The sequence below is a fragment of the Oreochromis aureus genome, linkage group 5 (genome assembly GCF_013358895.1).
Source record: "Oreochromis aureus strain Israel breed Guangdong linkage group 5, ZZ_aureus, whole genome shotgun sequence".
Lineage (NCBI taxonomy): Eukaryota > Metazoa > Chordata > Actinopteri > Cichliformes > Cichlidae > Oreochromis > Oreochromis aureus.
Window position 1 is genome coordinate 32,035,666 of NC_052946.1, and position 16,582 is coordinate 32,052,247.

The window sequence follows — 16,582 nt, forward strand, 5'->3', positions numbered from 1 at the left end:
GGGGCAGTCGGAACATGCTGGATGTGTTTCTGAAGTGGCTTGGGAATGGCTTGGTGTATCCCCACAAGAGCTGGAGGTGGCAGGGGAGAGGGAGGTCTAAAGGTATTGGTTTAGACCCTGATCAGGAGCAGAAGATGGATAGGTGTAATAAAGATTAGTTTCAACCCTAAAAGTTATAAGTAAAACAATGATTTTGTAGTTATGTATTAAATGTTTTTTGAAGTCAAGTACTAACTTGAGCAAGCTGAAATTTTGAGACTATTTTTCTTTACACTAATATAAAATCGACGAAACTTGAACCTGGTGAAATCTTCATAGCCAGAGTTCAGAGTTTTTGTTCAGAAGAGATTTTACTTAACTTGAGTTCCTTTTTTTGGGGTCTTTTGATCATTTATGAGTCTAAATTGCATTTTTTGGTGGCAGGGTGATGCGCTAATTAGTACCTACTTACTTTTCATTCTCTAAAGGGATTATGGCACATGTGTCAAACTCAAGACCCAGGGGTTCAATCCAGTCCTTTGCAAGTTTTAATCCAGCCTGCCAGTCAGTTTAGTCTTTGAAAAACTTATTAGTCATTTGTAAGTTTTCATGTGAACCTCCTTTTTCATCCTAGAAGCCTGTGGAGTTCATTTAGTTGTGTTTTTCTTTGAAATTCCCCACATGTACTGAGCTTGCAGGTTCATGCTTTTAAGAATTTTAAGATTGATTATTTTACCTTGAGATATTTGCGCTCGACTAAATGATATGACATAGTTAGGAATCTTTGGCCAAGTTGTTGTTAACAATATCTGATGTATGTAACCATAATAAGCTGTAAACTGTATATGGCCTTAGGTGTGACCAACCGTGGTAAAATTCATTTTGTTGCCCTTGACTTATAGTGCAACATAAGACTAAAACAGTTTGGGTGCGGTAGATGTGTCACTGGTCTTACATTTACTTGGTGTTGAGTGGTTTATTAACAGCCATGTTCAGGTGCATCTTGTTTCTACTACTTTGTCTCCATTCAGTTGTATGTAAATGTAGAAACCTAAAGCATTTTTTCAATCCATGAGCCAAAACTCTGAGTTAATAATAATTGAGTTGGTTATCTAAAAAAAATTACTAATTCCAACTTCTGTATCAGTGGCAGAAACAAGCTTCCATACATTCATCAGGTTTTTTGCTTCTTTCTTGAAGGCACAGGAGAGCCATTCAGAAGAGCCGGGGGTCAAAGGTGAAAAGAGCAGAGGGCACCATGGAGAGTGAGCCAGGGGCCCCTGCTTCCACTGCCAGCAGTACCGGGACCACCGCAGCCACCACCACGTCCACCACCAATTCCTCCAGCACCACTGCTGTCAGCAGTAGTAGTACCTCTAACACTACTACGACTACTACTACTTCTACCACTTCCACTAGCACTAGTAATAGTAGCAGTAGCAGCAGCAGCAGTAGTAGTAGTAGTAGTAGTAGTACTAACACTAGCAGTACTTCCAGCAGTAGTACTACAGCTGGAAGACAGGCAATGCCTCAAATATCGGTTTACAGTGGAATACCTGACCGTACAGTACAGGTGAGTGTTTTGGTTCTGTAATAAAACTGCTGAGAGCTTAAGTTGAGGTATTCTGTGTAACATCCTGACACTCTTTGCTCTACTGCCCTCTGTTGGTGTTTAAAAGTGACATACAAGCTTCTAAAATTGTTTTGATGTGGCATCGTTTATTACAAGGGAAACTGATGAAAAAGGGAATTTGTCTTCCCCGTGAAGGATCTCACATGTGTGGTAATGTTGGAGCATGTCTCCAATTTGAAGGAAAGAATGTTTTCTGTGCTTTAGTGCTTTTGACCCCTTGCCCTCGGGGTAAGCCTCTACACAGGCTTAGCCTCCCTCTGAATTAGGTCCACTCAACTTTGAGTGCTGATGGTTTGACAGCAGGGTTTTTGTTAGATTGAGCCCTTCTTTTCACCCCCTCAGCATGCTGACAATCACAAGGCAAACACTATTGTCACTGAGCAGCACTGTGAGCATAAAGGACCACTGGAAATCAGTTCATGCATGTATTTCATCTTTGCTGCTTGTGCCCGTCTCCGACACAATGTGGGTCCTGATGCTTCTGTGACACTGTTGACTGCAGGTCAAAATCCTTGGAAACATGTTACTTGGAAACATGGCAGAGGGCACTTGGAGAGGTGGTTTCACAGTGGTAGGGGTTTAACTCTCTTAGAGTTGTGTCTGGCACAGGGTGAAACCTTTCTGTCCCACATTTAGGAAAAAAGGGTTGTTTGTGTGCTTGCAGTAATTGGAGGTTTTGAAACCCTGACTTCTGTCTCCCGATTAGTCTCTTAAATAGGCAGGGATGCAATCAGTTCAGATTGAACACATTTTGATTAGACCACATTTAGGATTGCTTAATGAAGAAAAATCAGCAGTTTGGTCTGTAAAGCATTTTGAAATACTATCAGGACAAGATTTTTAAGCTCAAGTGATAAAATGATTATAAATCTAAAACTTTGTAAAGTTTGTAAAATGTTAAATTCAGAATAACTTAGTTTTATTTAGAGCAGAAGTAAATGTCTAAGGGTAAAATGTCTAAAATAAAGCATACGGGTATTATTATTATTATTATTATTATTATTGTTAGGGATGCCGCTATATCATCTGAAGATATTTTTATATCATAGATATTTACGTTACGGTAAACGTTTAACTTGGCAACAAATTTATTTTCTTTAAAAAAAGCTATTAAGCCTTATGAAATTCCAACACATAAATCAGAAAATGCACCATGCAATTAAACTGACATTTCTTGATGTTGTTTACTCTTATCACACCATTTTCTTTTCATTTTTCCCACCAGATAATCTGCATGAGCAAAGATCCTAATAAATAAAACTGCATTTAATATGGGGAAGTATTAGCAACTGTTACTGGTATCAGAGTTTTTGGGTTGCCTGCTTTTTTTGTGTGTGTCTTTGGCATTGTTCTAGCACCGCTGTATGTTTGTAAAAGAGCAAATCATTTCTAAAAACCACAGGTAAGGCTGTACAAAGAACATAACTATTTTTAGGACAGGTGTGATGTTGGTGGCTTTAAGCGGTTGTATAATAGAAGAATATGAGAGAGTGTGGAGGTGGGTGATACAGCCTCAGATTATATCACAATATTTCAAAGAAATTTGCAACAATATTTCTGGTAATATAGAAAACGTTTTATTTGTGAATGAAGTGGTGCCAGCAATAGCAGCATTATAGTGCAACAGTAGTGACACACCTCAAGTCAAACAGGTATTGTTTTCCAAGGAAATTTTAACTAAGTCTAAAATAAGTGTTTAATACTTTCGCAATAACTGAAGTAAGCTTGTAACTCTTCAGAAGGCTGCACAATATTGTCACACAATAAAACTGAAGCTGAAGAATATTTTCCACCTCTGATGTAATTTGGGTCTGCTATTTTTTGTTTTCTTTTTTTTTTAAATCTGTTGCCCCAAGGCCTGCTTTTCCACTGGTTGAATTGGCCAAACAATATGCAACTGCATCAGTAATTTCTATCCACTGTTTGCTCTTCTTGTCATATGAACTTTAACAAGTGCTCCAGCAATGCTCGGTTTAGACATTTCTTTACTTTTGTGTCGTAGATCACCAGCTGCTCCAGTTTCCTCTTGGCATGCCTTTGTAGCATGGTTATACTTACAGTGTGTTTTTGGTGATACAGGTTTGCGTTTTCGATGTTCAGCGGGGACGGTTTTCTTGCACATTTTAGAAAGCATTGTTATGTTGGAGGATGTTGAAGTAGCTCCCTTTTACCAAATAGTCACTGTAGGCGGACACATGGCTCTGGCTGTCAGATATATCTGGGCTTGTCTACTTGTTGTGCCATTATATAATGTAAACACATGGCGTTGCTATAGAAATAAAATTATAAAACCCATTTTCTTTTCTTTTTATTTATCATGTAAAAATTTGTACTGAGATTACCCACATGGTAGAGGCACAGAGGCTTTGGTTTGCTTTGTTGACATATCATGAAGAATTGATGTTGTTTTGAGGTGACTGAATCTGTGATTCTTTGGATTTTATGAAAGTTTAGTTCAGATGTAAAAATCAAATGTTTTTGCACCTGTTTTTATTTGCAGGTATTCCAGCAGGCGTTGCATAGACAGCCCAACACAGCAGCACAGTACTTGCAGCAGATGTATGCAGCTCAGCAGCAGCATCTGATGCTGCAAACTGCAGCTCTCCAGCAGCAGCACAGCCTCAGCCTGGCTGCTGTACAGCAGGTCAGCAAGCAGGCATCACAAATAATTCATCCTCTCAGTTTAGAGATGATGATTGCAGTTATTGTTGACCTGCTGCAAGACATGTTTTAGAAATTGTGCATCACTCACCCTGTCCCTTCTGCGTCTCTCTTCCTTTGTGATAGGCCAGTATCGCGGCTGGCCGGCAAAGCTCTTCACAAAATGGCACTTCATCTCAGCAAACAGGATCTACTCAGGCTACGGTAAGTGCAGTTTGGAGTGCTGCCTTCCTAAAAGCCTCTTTAAGTTATCTTTGTCCTGTTGGATTATCATCGAGCCAAGTTGATTTTTAGCAGCAGGATGCTAGCAGCTTGGTTGCTCCTTCTGTTTTACCTTTTAAGATTCAAGTTTCTTTTTGATTTTGAACATATTTAGCTGTAAGAAATATTAGCAGAATGAAAACAGGTCAAACAAAAAAAAATTTAACTATTAAATTAGATGCTGTCAAATTTAAAAGTTGGGGATATGATGCTTTGGTCTCGGAACTCCTCACATCTTTTCAGGACTTGTATGTATAACCTAATAATCCTGATTATCTCTCCACATAGATCAACCTGACCACGTCTCCGGCGGCAGCTCAGCTGATCAGCCGAGCTCAGAATATTAGCTCAACCCCCACCACTATTTCCCAGCAGGCTGTTCTGCTGGGCAGCCCATCGAGCCCCACTCTTACACCCACCCAAGCACAGATGTACCTGCGTGCACAGATGGTAAGACCACAGAGAAAATAAATGGCCACAGGCACATTTACATGATCCTCCACTTTATGCATAAACACTAGCACACTCGTAGTGCCTGATTTAAATAGGTATGCCATTCAAATTTCTTTATTGTCATACAGTCAATACATCACAGATGCATTACTGAACAAAATTGCGTGCACAGAGAAAAACTCTGCGCAATAAAAACAGGGCTGGGTTAAAAAAGAAAATATGAAGGTGTTACTGCACATGTATAAAACATTACATACATAAATACATAAATAAATAAAAATATACAAAATACATATTGTGTTTGTAAGTAATTCCACTGTAAATGGCGTGTTTTGTTGTCATCTTGGAATAGAGTAGGTGGTCAGGATAATGCATTTGCCTACAGAGAGCTCTTTGCAAACATGGAAGTCTTTAACGTGAATGCTCAGAAAATATTTTTTGGTGTGTGTGTGTGTGTGTGTGTGTGTTCGTGTGTGTGTGTGTTCGTGTGTGTGTGTGTTCGTGTGTGTTCTCTCTTTCTCTTGTTGAAGGAATAGAAAGTGGTTATTTTGGGGATAGCTGGTTTTGGGTGCTTGTCAGTTGGAGTTTCCAGATTGTACAACTGATGGCAAACTGAAACTGGCAATGAGGTGATAGAACAACCTGCTTATTACGAGCAAAAACACAACGTTATCAGATGCCTGTCATGATTGAGGCAGGAAGCAAACTGCATGTCAGTTTAGTCATGGACTTTATTTCGAGTACAGTTTCCTGGTGTTACATTTGCTCATATCAGTGTCCCAAAATATTTTCTTTAGTTTCCTGTTTTGTCTTATCATACACCAGAGGTTGAAAACTAACTAAATATACACATGCAGTGCCCCATGATTAAAATGATTAAATGATTAAATGATCTTCTGTCTGGTTAAGTATTTGTAAATAGTTTTGTAAATAGTGTGATTTAACATTTATTGGGAGCCTGTGCCCCTTATTCAGTGTAATGTCCAAGGTACTGAGTCATATTTTCTAAAGCAGAATGGATGCTTCTGGCACAGCTTCACCTACTTCATAGGTGCATGTTTTGGCCTGTGGCTTTCATCAGGTCAAAATGGTTATGGCCATTATTCAACACCATGTCCTGGGTACTGAGCCAGTTTTCACAGGTAGTTAGATACTGATTTGGTGATACAAATCTTTGTCATCAGCCCATGAGTCTGGGCTGATGAGGATTAAAATTGTAGTTCACTAGTTGGTGGGGGCATATGATCAGTAATGACACAGGAGAGTAATTTTAGTTTACAGTTTGCTTCTCCTATTTTAGTTCCCCATTTTAATGTGTGTCATACTTTCCAGGCCCAGGTACAGGTGGCGAGGAGCCTGGGTCGTGCTGTTCCTCTGTCCCCACAGCTCATCTTTACCCCAGCTGCCACTGTGACAGCTGTGCAGTCTGACAGCTCTACGCAGGCCTCCTCACAGGTAATATTGCTGGAACGTATATTATCACTAATAATACAAGACCAGTCTTTTCTCTCGCCTTAACATCTTTTCCAGCTCCCTCTCATAAATATAACTTTATATATTTTACACATATGTAGCAAAGCAGTAATCCATAAAAATAAATATTGATCTTAAAAGCTTTAAATGAATTTCCAGCATTTTACAAACAAAATTCTTATGAACATAGTCAAAAAATCCACAGCTTGAGCCATTTGTGAATCTTGTTTGTCTCTTTTTCTATTTTGTCTTAAGAATCAGGTACAGAATCTGGCCATCCGTGGCCAGCAGGGGGCGACAACATCCTCCTCTCAGACTCAGACGCCACAGGCTCTCAGTCTGAAGCAGGCCCCTGTGCCTATCCAGCCTGCCTCACTGATCAAAAACCCAAGTCAAGGTACCCAGGCCTCAGCAGGGGGGAAGACCAGCTCCTTAGACAGTCCCTCTGAAGGAGGGAAGAAGGGGGACAGTGCAGCAGTCACAGAAGTCCGAGCTATAAACATGAGCCGCAGTGTCACAGCTGTGAATGCTCAGCCTTTGCTTGCTCCAGGTAAGAGAAGTTTGCATATCCACAACATTAAATCCCACCCATTAAAGGAATGTCTCTCACAGAAGTGAGAGAAAAAAATAATAATGATGGATATTGGTGATGCAAATAACAAACCCAAAACAAATGGTTGGTTAACAGGTTGTTTTGTTTGATCTTTAAAAGTACAGGAAGTAATACTTTTCTTGTTCTACTTACTGCTCTCACTCTTTTTAATCAAGAAAATTGTCTGCAGCTCAACCAATATTTATTGATACGTGCAGCCTTAATGTGTTTTAAACCTAATGCTTTGTGCGCTTGCCAAATTGTTTGCAACACAAAGTATTAAAAAACAGCAATAAATTCTGTGTAAGATATCAAGATGTGCTTACTGGGTCTGGTTGAATATGAGTGTCGGTATTAAATGGCAGCATTGTGGTTCAGTTGATGGCACCATTTCCTCACAGCAAGAGTGTTCTGGGTTGAAACCTTGACAGGGCCCTACTGTGTGGAGTTTTGTCTGGGACCACTTAATTCAAGTTAAAACTTGTGGCTCCACAGTGTAGTGGTTAAAACACATTTAACATGTGAAAGTTCAAGACCAGGAGAAGGAGGGTTATGTCAGGAAGGGCATCTGCCATTAAAATCTCTTCTAAATCAAATCTGTGGTGACACTGCCATACGCTCTAGACAATCTAACCAACATGTGCAAGCTAACGAAATAGGGTTGTTACATTTATAACAAGTTATTTTTAGGCAACACTGTAGCATAACAGATTACATTTTAATGGCCCCAATCATGTATTGTAGCAACTTAAAAGCAGTCTTATAAACCAATGTTTGTCAGGTCACTGCTTTGATTCTGACTAAATTATATCAGCTGCTCGACTGGATTGCCATGAAATTATGCACAGCAGAGATTGGTGGTCACAAGAGCATGAATCCTAGTGTCTCCACTGAGTCTCCTCTTCTGTGTTTCTTCAATCAAATTGTCTTATAGCCAGTAAAATCTTTAATCTTAGTCTATTTTAAATGCTGTTCCTGAGCACATCTTAGATAAAACTTGTGCTGCTCATGCTATGTCTTCTGAATGCACCAATGTTTTCCTCTGAAAAATAAGTCCATGTGGACCACAGAGCATGTAAGCTCTAAAACTGCAGTGAAGTTATGGTTTCATTTTTGTGGACAGAAAAAGGAAACTGACAAACTGTTTGCCGGCGGCTGCATGCTTCTGTTATATCAGATGTACATTTCAAACCTCAAGAGAGATTTTGGCTTTGTGACAGCTGTCTTATATACATACACAGAGCTGTGCTCTAGTGTTTATAGTGAGATTAGATGAAAAGACATTTCACACATGGACGTTTGAAAGCTTTTTCTTGGCTGTTGCCGTGACTTGTCGGGCCTGCTTCACAAATCCATTCACTCACTAAAGGGGTGAAACCAGCTCTATTAGAGACAGCGTGTTGGTTTTGTGTCTGGAACAGTCTAGCTGCTTTGTGAATTAGAAGCTGTGAAAGGCACACTGCCATGCAAGAGTGTTTTTAAACCACTTATTGTGTAATTGAAAGTCAGCAGCTGTTTTTTTTTTTTTTTTTTTTAAATGTTTTTTTCCTCTCTTTTAGCATGAATGGTTGTGAATGTTCTAGCAGCACAAGCTGATTACGTCAAATTAAGTCCCATTTGTTTGCATGATAAGTCCCTTTAGATGCATTTTAAGGAGGGTCCTGATAGAAAATCACATCTTACAAAATAATTTGTCTGTCTGTGCATGTGCCATATTTATGTCTGTATGACTGCATGGCTGTAACCCTCTTATACATTTATGGTTGGTGTTGTGTGTGTGTGTGTGTGTGTGTGTGTGTGTGTGTGTGTGTGTGTGTGTGTGTGTGTTTGTGAAGAGAGGGGGAGGTGGGGATTATCTGTGCACAACTGTGTCTTGCTTTGTTTCAGTAATAGATTCGCATAAAATGAAAGGGAGGATGGAAGCTGAAAATCTGGCAGCATACTGTCTGGGAAATAAAAAAAAATTACCATGGGTTGCCATAGCAGCAGCCCACGAGGGACAGGTGTGCACATGAGATGCTGGGGAGTTATTACTCTGTGGATCAGGAAGAGAAGAGGTAGTGTGGCTGGCTGATGGGATTCGGATTAGGATAAAAGCTTGGATTCAACTTTACTGTGGCTGGGTCAAGATGCACTTTGCTTTAGGGGGTAAAATCGGTAATAGAAGGGAGCAGCCATTATTTTTAGCAGCAGGAAACCAGAGATTTTGCTCCATGTTGTTGGTGGGTAATTTCACTCCCTGAGGATGGTTTTGGTTCATAGAGTGAAAGATTGTAGAGGTAATTGCTACTTAGCACTTTATGTAATTCATCAGCAGTTTTAGTGATTTTAGTCTTATTAAAATTATGACACTTAGCTACTTTTGAAATGCAGCAGTTAATTGCTATTATGCGCCAGGAAAATTTAGATATGAACTCAGCTAGTGGTTGTGCACAGTTCACATTCATGATATCAATTATTAATAGTTTCAGTTGGCAGATGAACCACCTATAATGTTACAATCTTACTAACTTTGTTGCTAGTTACTACACTGACGTTGACTATATTAGACATTCAGCCTAAATTCACCTAACAAAATGGGTGGTGAATTTATGCAGGAGGCCTGCAGACTTTAGAAGTGTTTAGAAGTGTAATATGGTAATTATGGTTTCTTGCACAAGTAAAAGGAATAATTACATCAATAACCTTGCTTTAATTAGTTTTTTATGTTTAAAAAAAGAATACAGTACATACAATAGTGCATATTTGCAGTGATTTTTGTTTTAAACAGGACACACCCGGCCAACCAAGGGGTGAACAATATCCATCATAATTTCACAGATTGATAAATGGATTCATAAGTAGGCTCAATAATTCATGTGAAGGATGCCTTATAGTGTCTCAAAGTGAAAAAGAAAGGGATAATAGATGCAGTTAAATGGTTGGTGTGCACAGCATGTGTTAGCATGTATTACCCAGACATAAACTTTAGGTTGCACAAGTATATTTTTAAAGTCCAGTTGCTGCTTAGCAGCTTGCCCTGGTGCTCTATGGTCTTCATTCCGGCCTTTCACCCAGTTTGCTCTTGTGGAGGTAGTCCACCAGTCAGCTTTGTCTCACAGTCAGACAAACTCCAGGTTTTGAGTCCTCTTCCTGCTCTGGAGGGCCACTCCAACCAGAACCTGCAGCGGGCTGGAAAAGAGTTTCATGTGTGACAAAGACTAAAGGATGTAGTTGGAGTAGATCCACTCACAAAAGTGGCAGCTCATTTGTGCTCATTATTGTCACAAAGTATATATTGCATTACTCCATAATTCATTTAACAAAACGGAGGTGCACGTCCCATCAAAAGACTCCTATGCGCATACCCTTGTTATCGCCACAAATAGAATCTTAATAAAAATCAAACACCTGACGTGTCTCATTTCTACCAAATCTGTGTTAAATCTAACTCAGCATAGAACAAATTGATTAATTGTGCTTACTCTGAGAGTTTGTCAGATTCACATTCATGGGAATTGGGGAGGAAGCAAATGTTAGGCCGTCTGGCTTGGTGCAGCAAGTGTATGTCTGTCATCACCTTCTCTCAGCAAGAAAGAGCCGGCACCACACTATAAAACCACAGCAGGGAAACCCCATCAGCACTATTCTCACAGATGAAAGGACGTGATCTTCACACGATGTCTGTGTTATGGCATATAATCATGTAACTGCTGGCATTGCTATGAGTCACTAGCTTTATATAGATATAAAAAACTGGACACACGAAAACTTTTTTCTTTTTCTTTCTTTAAGGGGTACTTATGTATAAAACCTTTACTGTACTGTAAGTTTGGAAGCCAGTTGGGAACTGGATTCATGGAGCTAATTTTCCTTGATAAACAATCTTCAATCCTTATTTGGAATCGTATTAAAATTAGGAAAGGTGACTCAAGGTCTACTGTTGCTGTGGTGTTGTTAGTCAATATTTTTCAAGATGGTAAGCCAAAGCAGCAGTCAGTGAAAATGTGGAAACTCTGGGGTTTTCCAGGGCCTGGTGCTGCAAAAGCTGGAAGGAATGTATACTGTCCTCAATTTTAGGACATTGCTCTGCAATACGCAGAGTAAGAGGTCTACAAACATACACAGCCTTGGGGGTGGAGGGAGTGGGCTTCCGCATACTGTAGACTATATGATTTGTATGTATATATTAGTGTGGGGTGCCTGAGTAATTCCAGTCCCTAATCTTAAGACCTTAAGGGGGAATAACATTTAAATGAATTTCCCAATCTTCCTCTTCTTTCAAGACTTCTTTCTGTTACTCATTAGAGGCTTGAGAAAGATGTCAGGATTCATGAGAAGGGGCTGATTGTATCCGGTGTGTACTGATTCAGAAATCCCCCTCCTCCTCCCTTACAGGAGGCTGAGAGTCTCTTGATACTGCAAGTTTGATGCAGTTTAACCCCAGCAAGGGAGCTTTCTGCTGCCGTTTTGATCTTTGATCACATTACAATAGAATAATCATTAATAAAATAGGTAAATGTGCACACCATTTGTTAACTATTGAATATGGCAACCAACAAGTTAAAGATAGACATACATGTAACAGGCTCTGCTACTGTAATTGGACCTTTCCTGACTGTTTCGTGTCTTAAGGTGGTCAGTTTGGAATGACAGAATTGTAGTCAGTCTCCAATACTCAATGATCAATTAAACTCAGAACAAGCACCAACTTTGAGTAGCCGCCTTCATGTTACATTCAAGACTAAGAACAGCAGACTGTGGCTCCCTCAACTTGTGGTGTTTGGAGTAGAGATGGACCGATCCGATATTACGTATCGGTATCGGTCCGATACTGACCTAAATTACTGGATCGGATATCGGCGAAAAATAAAAAAATGTACTCCGATCCATTAAATATCAAAAAAAGCATCTCACAAAACTTGCAACACCGCGTAACTCGGCTCATAACCATAGCACGTTGCAGCAGTATGCCTCATGTGATAGAGCGGCTGTGTGTATTTGTAGCCTCGCTACCAAACCAGCATTTCATCTCGAGGAAGTTATCCCAGAGAGAAGTAAAGCAAGTGTGTAAGTTCATCTCTGAATGTTTGTAAAGCGTTCCCATGTTAAGCTTAACAACCGATATATGGAGCGAGTGCCTCTCTCTCTCCCTCACCTTCCTGCCACTACTTCAATCGTGAAACTGCTTAATGATCAGCTGATCGGCTTTTCTGTCGGGAGTGCGTCTCTCTTCTTTGTTTTTGGCCCACTTCGCGCCAGAAAGAGGAAACCAGCGGCTGAACAACAGCAGCACGTTTAAGCTTGATAAGCTGTTGTTAGAATTTATTTAATATTACTTTCTACACCAGGATCCTTTTCTACATAGCTGACGGCTGGTAACTGTGCAGGCGGATCTAGCAAAGTTTAGCCAGGGGCCGATAGGGCATGAACAGGAAAAGGGGGCACAAAGACATACTTTTCTTTCTTATTCTCATTTAAAATGTCTAGCTTTTAATAAATAATTATCTGAATCTTACACCCAAAGTTTTAATCTGATGTAAAATGTATAGAAGTCCATTACTATATATATATTAACTCTTAAGTCTATATACCCTAGTAAGCTATAGTACTTTTTCCTTTGGGAAGGTACCATCTGTGAATTCTGCAATTCTGTTGAAGAAAGATGTTGAATCTATTTAATTATTCTTGAAAAATAATTTGTTTCTGTGCATTTTTTTTCACCCTGCATCAAATTAAAGTTGATTACATCGATTAAGCATCATGAGGTGGAGGGTGGGGGGTTCCCTTTTTTTTTTTTTTTTTTTTTTTGCTGGGAGTTTGCAACCCTATTAGTTAGGTTGCTTAATATTTCTGCTAAGTACTCTTTAAAATACCAGAATAGGGAGGATGGAGTAGGTTTAAGTTAGGTTTTAAGTTAGGTAAGGTTTATTAGATTGATCAGTGTTGCTGAACTATGAAATATTTTGGGTGCAGTGTATTTTTTACACACAGGTATAACAGAATAGCTTTAGTGTTGTTGTTTATTTAAACTTGAGTATGAACTTATACAAAATGCAGCAAGATATTAAAAAAAAACAGTTTTATTGATTAAAAAACACAATATCGGATTCATATCGGTATCGGCCGATATCCAAATTTATGATATCGGTATCGGACATAAAAAAGTGGTATCGTGCCATCTCTAGTTTGGAGGTAGTAGGTTGACTTCACAGCCGGGAATGTCTTAAAATTATTAAACTATCTTGTAACGTCAGTGGATGTTACACCACAGTGTGTCATACAAACTCATGTTTCTGCTGTGGAAAGATGTCCGATGTTAAAATCAATTCAAAACAGTCTCGTTTTCTGGTCCATTTACTTGGTATTTACACATAGTATGGTTTTATGTAGCACGTCTATCATCATCGTCATTCTACCACTTTGTAGAAAGTCCACTTTGAAGAAATATTTGAGTTCAGAACAAATGTTCACGTTATCCAGGAGATTAAGAATCACCACAGTCAGTAGGTTTATTTTTATTTTAGTGCAACCACAAGGCTGCACTAAAACATGGTTTGTGTCTTTTAAAAAAATGGATTTCTCTGGAATTTGATGCTCGCAATTATCGTGTAGAGCAGGGGTGTCAGACTCATTTTAGCTCATGTGCTGAATACAGCCCAATTTGACCTCACATGGGCCCGACCAGCGAAACCACAGCATAATAACCCATCAAAAAAACCTAAACTCTCAAAGCATTCCCATTCAACTTTGTCTCAATTGTTTCACATTTGGTGTGTTGCAATTTTTAAAAAGCTACTGTTTTAACTTAAAGAAACGCGTCAGCGTGGCTACTTGGCTTAACCATCTTTGGGGTGGTTTTGGCCGGCAGTGTGTAATGTCTTTGTCAGCAGGAAGGCTGTAAAAACTGGACATGATTCAGAGCCCTGGCTTGAATGGCAATTAATGATTAGGACTAACACTCTCATCATCTATTCTTGCAGTGAAAATCTAAAACTTATGCTCCTCTTATCTGTAGTTTTCACACTTTATGAGCCCTTACAGGACGCCTGATCAGATATTTTTAGGAGACTTGTTGTAGACTGTTAACTTTGCTTTTCTACGCTTATTTATTTTGGTTGTCTCAGACGAGAAGACAGTTGAGCAAACTTTATTTAGTAAATTAAAGTTGCTAAAATGGGAAAGAGTGGACTTTAGTTCGCCGTGTCCATGACCAACACAAAACTGATTGCTTGAAGTTTTTATTCTCTTCTACCATACAGACTCTTTACATTAAAAAGATGCTTTAAATGAAAGGCTTTGGGGCTGTGATGCTTGAGTTAACAAAAAAGCATGTCTCCACTCATTTCTTTTCCCCACCCATAGGCATAGTTGTTGAGTTGATGGATATAATTTTCCACGGTCTGTTTTTAAAGCTTGTTTCTTTTTTAAAATCCCTATAATGGTTAACATCTAGCTGGCTTTATCCACCCATCCACGTCTTATGTTTATCCTTCTCTTAACATAATAAATATTAACTGAAGGTTTTCATCGACGCCACAGCTAACCAAATTTTCTGTCAGTGGGTTCCACTGTGTCTCACCATGTGAAAATGAAAACTCTTCTCAGCGGTCCTCGTACCATTAAAGGGACTAATGACATGCAAACTCTGCTGGATAGAAATGTCTATATTTTCCACGGCAGGGTACGGAGTGTGGTTGCTGCCTCACAGGGAAACTTTGGAACCAGATGGAGCCTGTCCCACACGAAACAATGCAAAAAGAACAGGGGGGCGGAGGGAGGGGCGGAGGGGGATCTAAGACAAACACTGATGCACTTGGCAGTTTTCCACTCTGGGATTTACTGCAATGTTTATTAACATAACCAGATGCACCTCTAGGTTCACATGGCTTATATAGCAGGACCTGCTGTTTAGTAGTTTTCAGGGATAACTCTTTGTTTTTGGGGGATTTTTAGTAATCAGATTTTTTTTCTTTGTTAATAAAGTTGTTAGAAATCAAGGAGGTGTGTGAGATACTGGAACCCACTGACTCATCATTAACTCTATACAGGGTGTCATAGACAGTTGGCTCTGCATGTTTCTTCCTGAGGCATTTCTAATATTAGACTAGCCTCAGGCTACTTCCGAAGAACACTCTCCCACTCGCACATGCTCCCACAATACAAGATTGATGTGCTGTGTCTTGGGCTTGGGGGCAAGTTATGAGCTCAGGATGTCCTTTTACCCACAGCAGCACTGACAGGTGGTGACAGGCCATTTTAAAACGATTTGTGAGTAATGGTCTGGCCAACACTGCAACAGTGGGCCTCTCTATGCACCTTTCAACAAGCTCTTAATATTATATCCTGTCAACAAGGGACTTACAGGTGAAGGCGCTGCAAAACAAGCTCTTTCGTGCAGACGTCTACATTTTTCAATGTTTATGAGCCTGAGGCGCAGTTCTCCGGATATCAAGAGTTTGGACAGTTGTCAGCATGCATGAAAAAAAGAATGCTCATTGTATGACGATGACTTGCTTTGTAAGGATATTTATGAACAGTTCTTTTTCTTACCAAATAGTTTTAACCAATAATCCTAGCTGAAATAAAATCACTTTCAGAAATAAGTGTTGGTGTTCTCGTTCCAGCATACACCCAGATTCAGCCGCATTCTCTGGTTCAGCAACACAAGCAGCAGCAGCAGTTTGTGGTTCAGCAGAGCCAAGGTTCCCAAAGGACGACAGGCCAGCTGCTGCAGACGGCCTCCGTTCAGCCGTCACAGCATCCTGTCCCCGTGCTGCCCAAACCTGCTCCTCACCAGCTTTCTACACCGAGCCAGCAGGCTACCATCTTCCACTCCACTATCAGCCCACATGCCCTTCACTCCTCCCTCAACCATGCCAAAGCTCAGCCTGTCCAGCTCACTGCCATCAACCTACAAATACAGCCAACGGTATGTACACAAACGCAGATTAATGCCACACACAAAAGAGCTTGAAGACAGGATTTTTCTAGGTTGTGCAAATGCTGCAGGTTTGACACAAATGGCAGCCTACCCATAAATAAACAGTTATAACAGCTCAAAAACTCCACAGATCATTTTTCAAGGAGGCTTCCTATGCTTTAACTTATTGTCTCTTGTTTATTTGCAATGACAGTGTTGGGCACTCATATTAAACGCGGTCATTACTTTAAATAATGACTGTGCGTCATCCCTGTGAGTCACAAACTCAGACTTAAAACTGCTCAAAATGCTCAGTTTCAGACATTTTTTCCCCCATTCTTGGATCTTTATAATGGCAAGGTGAGCAAATATGTCTAATATGGTGATCTTACTTAACTACCTGCTGTTCAAACACTATGTCTGACTGCTAGCTCATCTGAAAAAGTTGACTTTAACCTTAGATGATGTGGTAGCTGAACCTAGGGGTACACCAAATCTCAGCAAAATGTAAATGAGGATTATTTTGAAGAGTGAAAATATGTCCTTGAAATGAATGTAACCCATCTGCTTTAATTAAAATCACAATTAGATGTACAAAGCTATTTGCTTTCAAATTTTTGAGACTTTA

At 39.7% G+C, this 16,582-nt stretch overlaps 1 protein-coding gene across 1 annotated transcript in view; it reads left to right on the plus strand.

Annotated features, from left to right (window-relative positions):
- The window catches only part of phc2b (polyhomeotic homolog 2b (Drosophila)), a 42,657-nt gene that overhangs the window by 12,428 nt on the left and 13,647 nt on the right, over positions 1-16,582 (plus strand). Inside the window, exons 2-8 of the mRNA XM_031739856.2 lie at positions 1,180-1,552; positions 4,113-4,256; positions 4,400-4,477; positions 4,823-4,984; positions 6,320-6,442; positions 6,716-7,010; positions 15,659-15,963. Of these exons, the coding sequence (XP_031595716.2) occupies positions 1,238-1,552; positions 4,113-4,256; positions 4,400-4,477; positions 4,823-4,984; positions 6,320-6,442; positions 6,716-7,010; positions 15,659-15,963 (1,422 nt within the window). The 5' untranslated portion in view covers positions 1,180-1,237. The remainder of the gene's footprint in view (positions 1-1,179; positions 1,553-4,112; positions 4,257-4,399; positions 4,478-4,822; positions 4,985-6,319; positions 6,443-6,715; positions 7,011-15,658; positions 15,964-16,582) is intronic.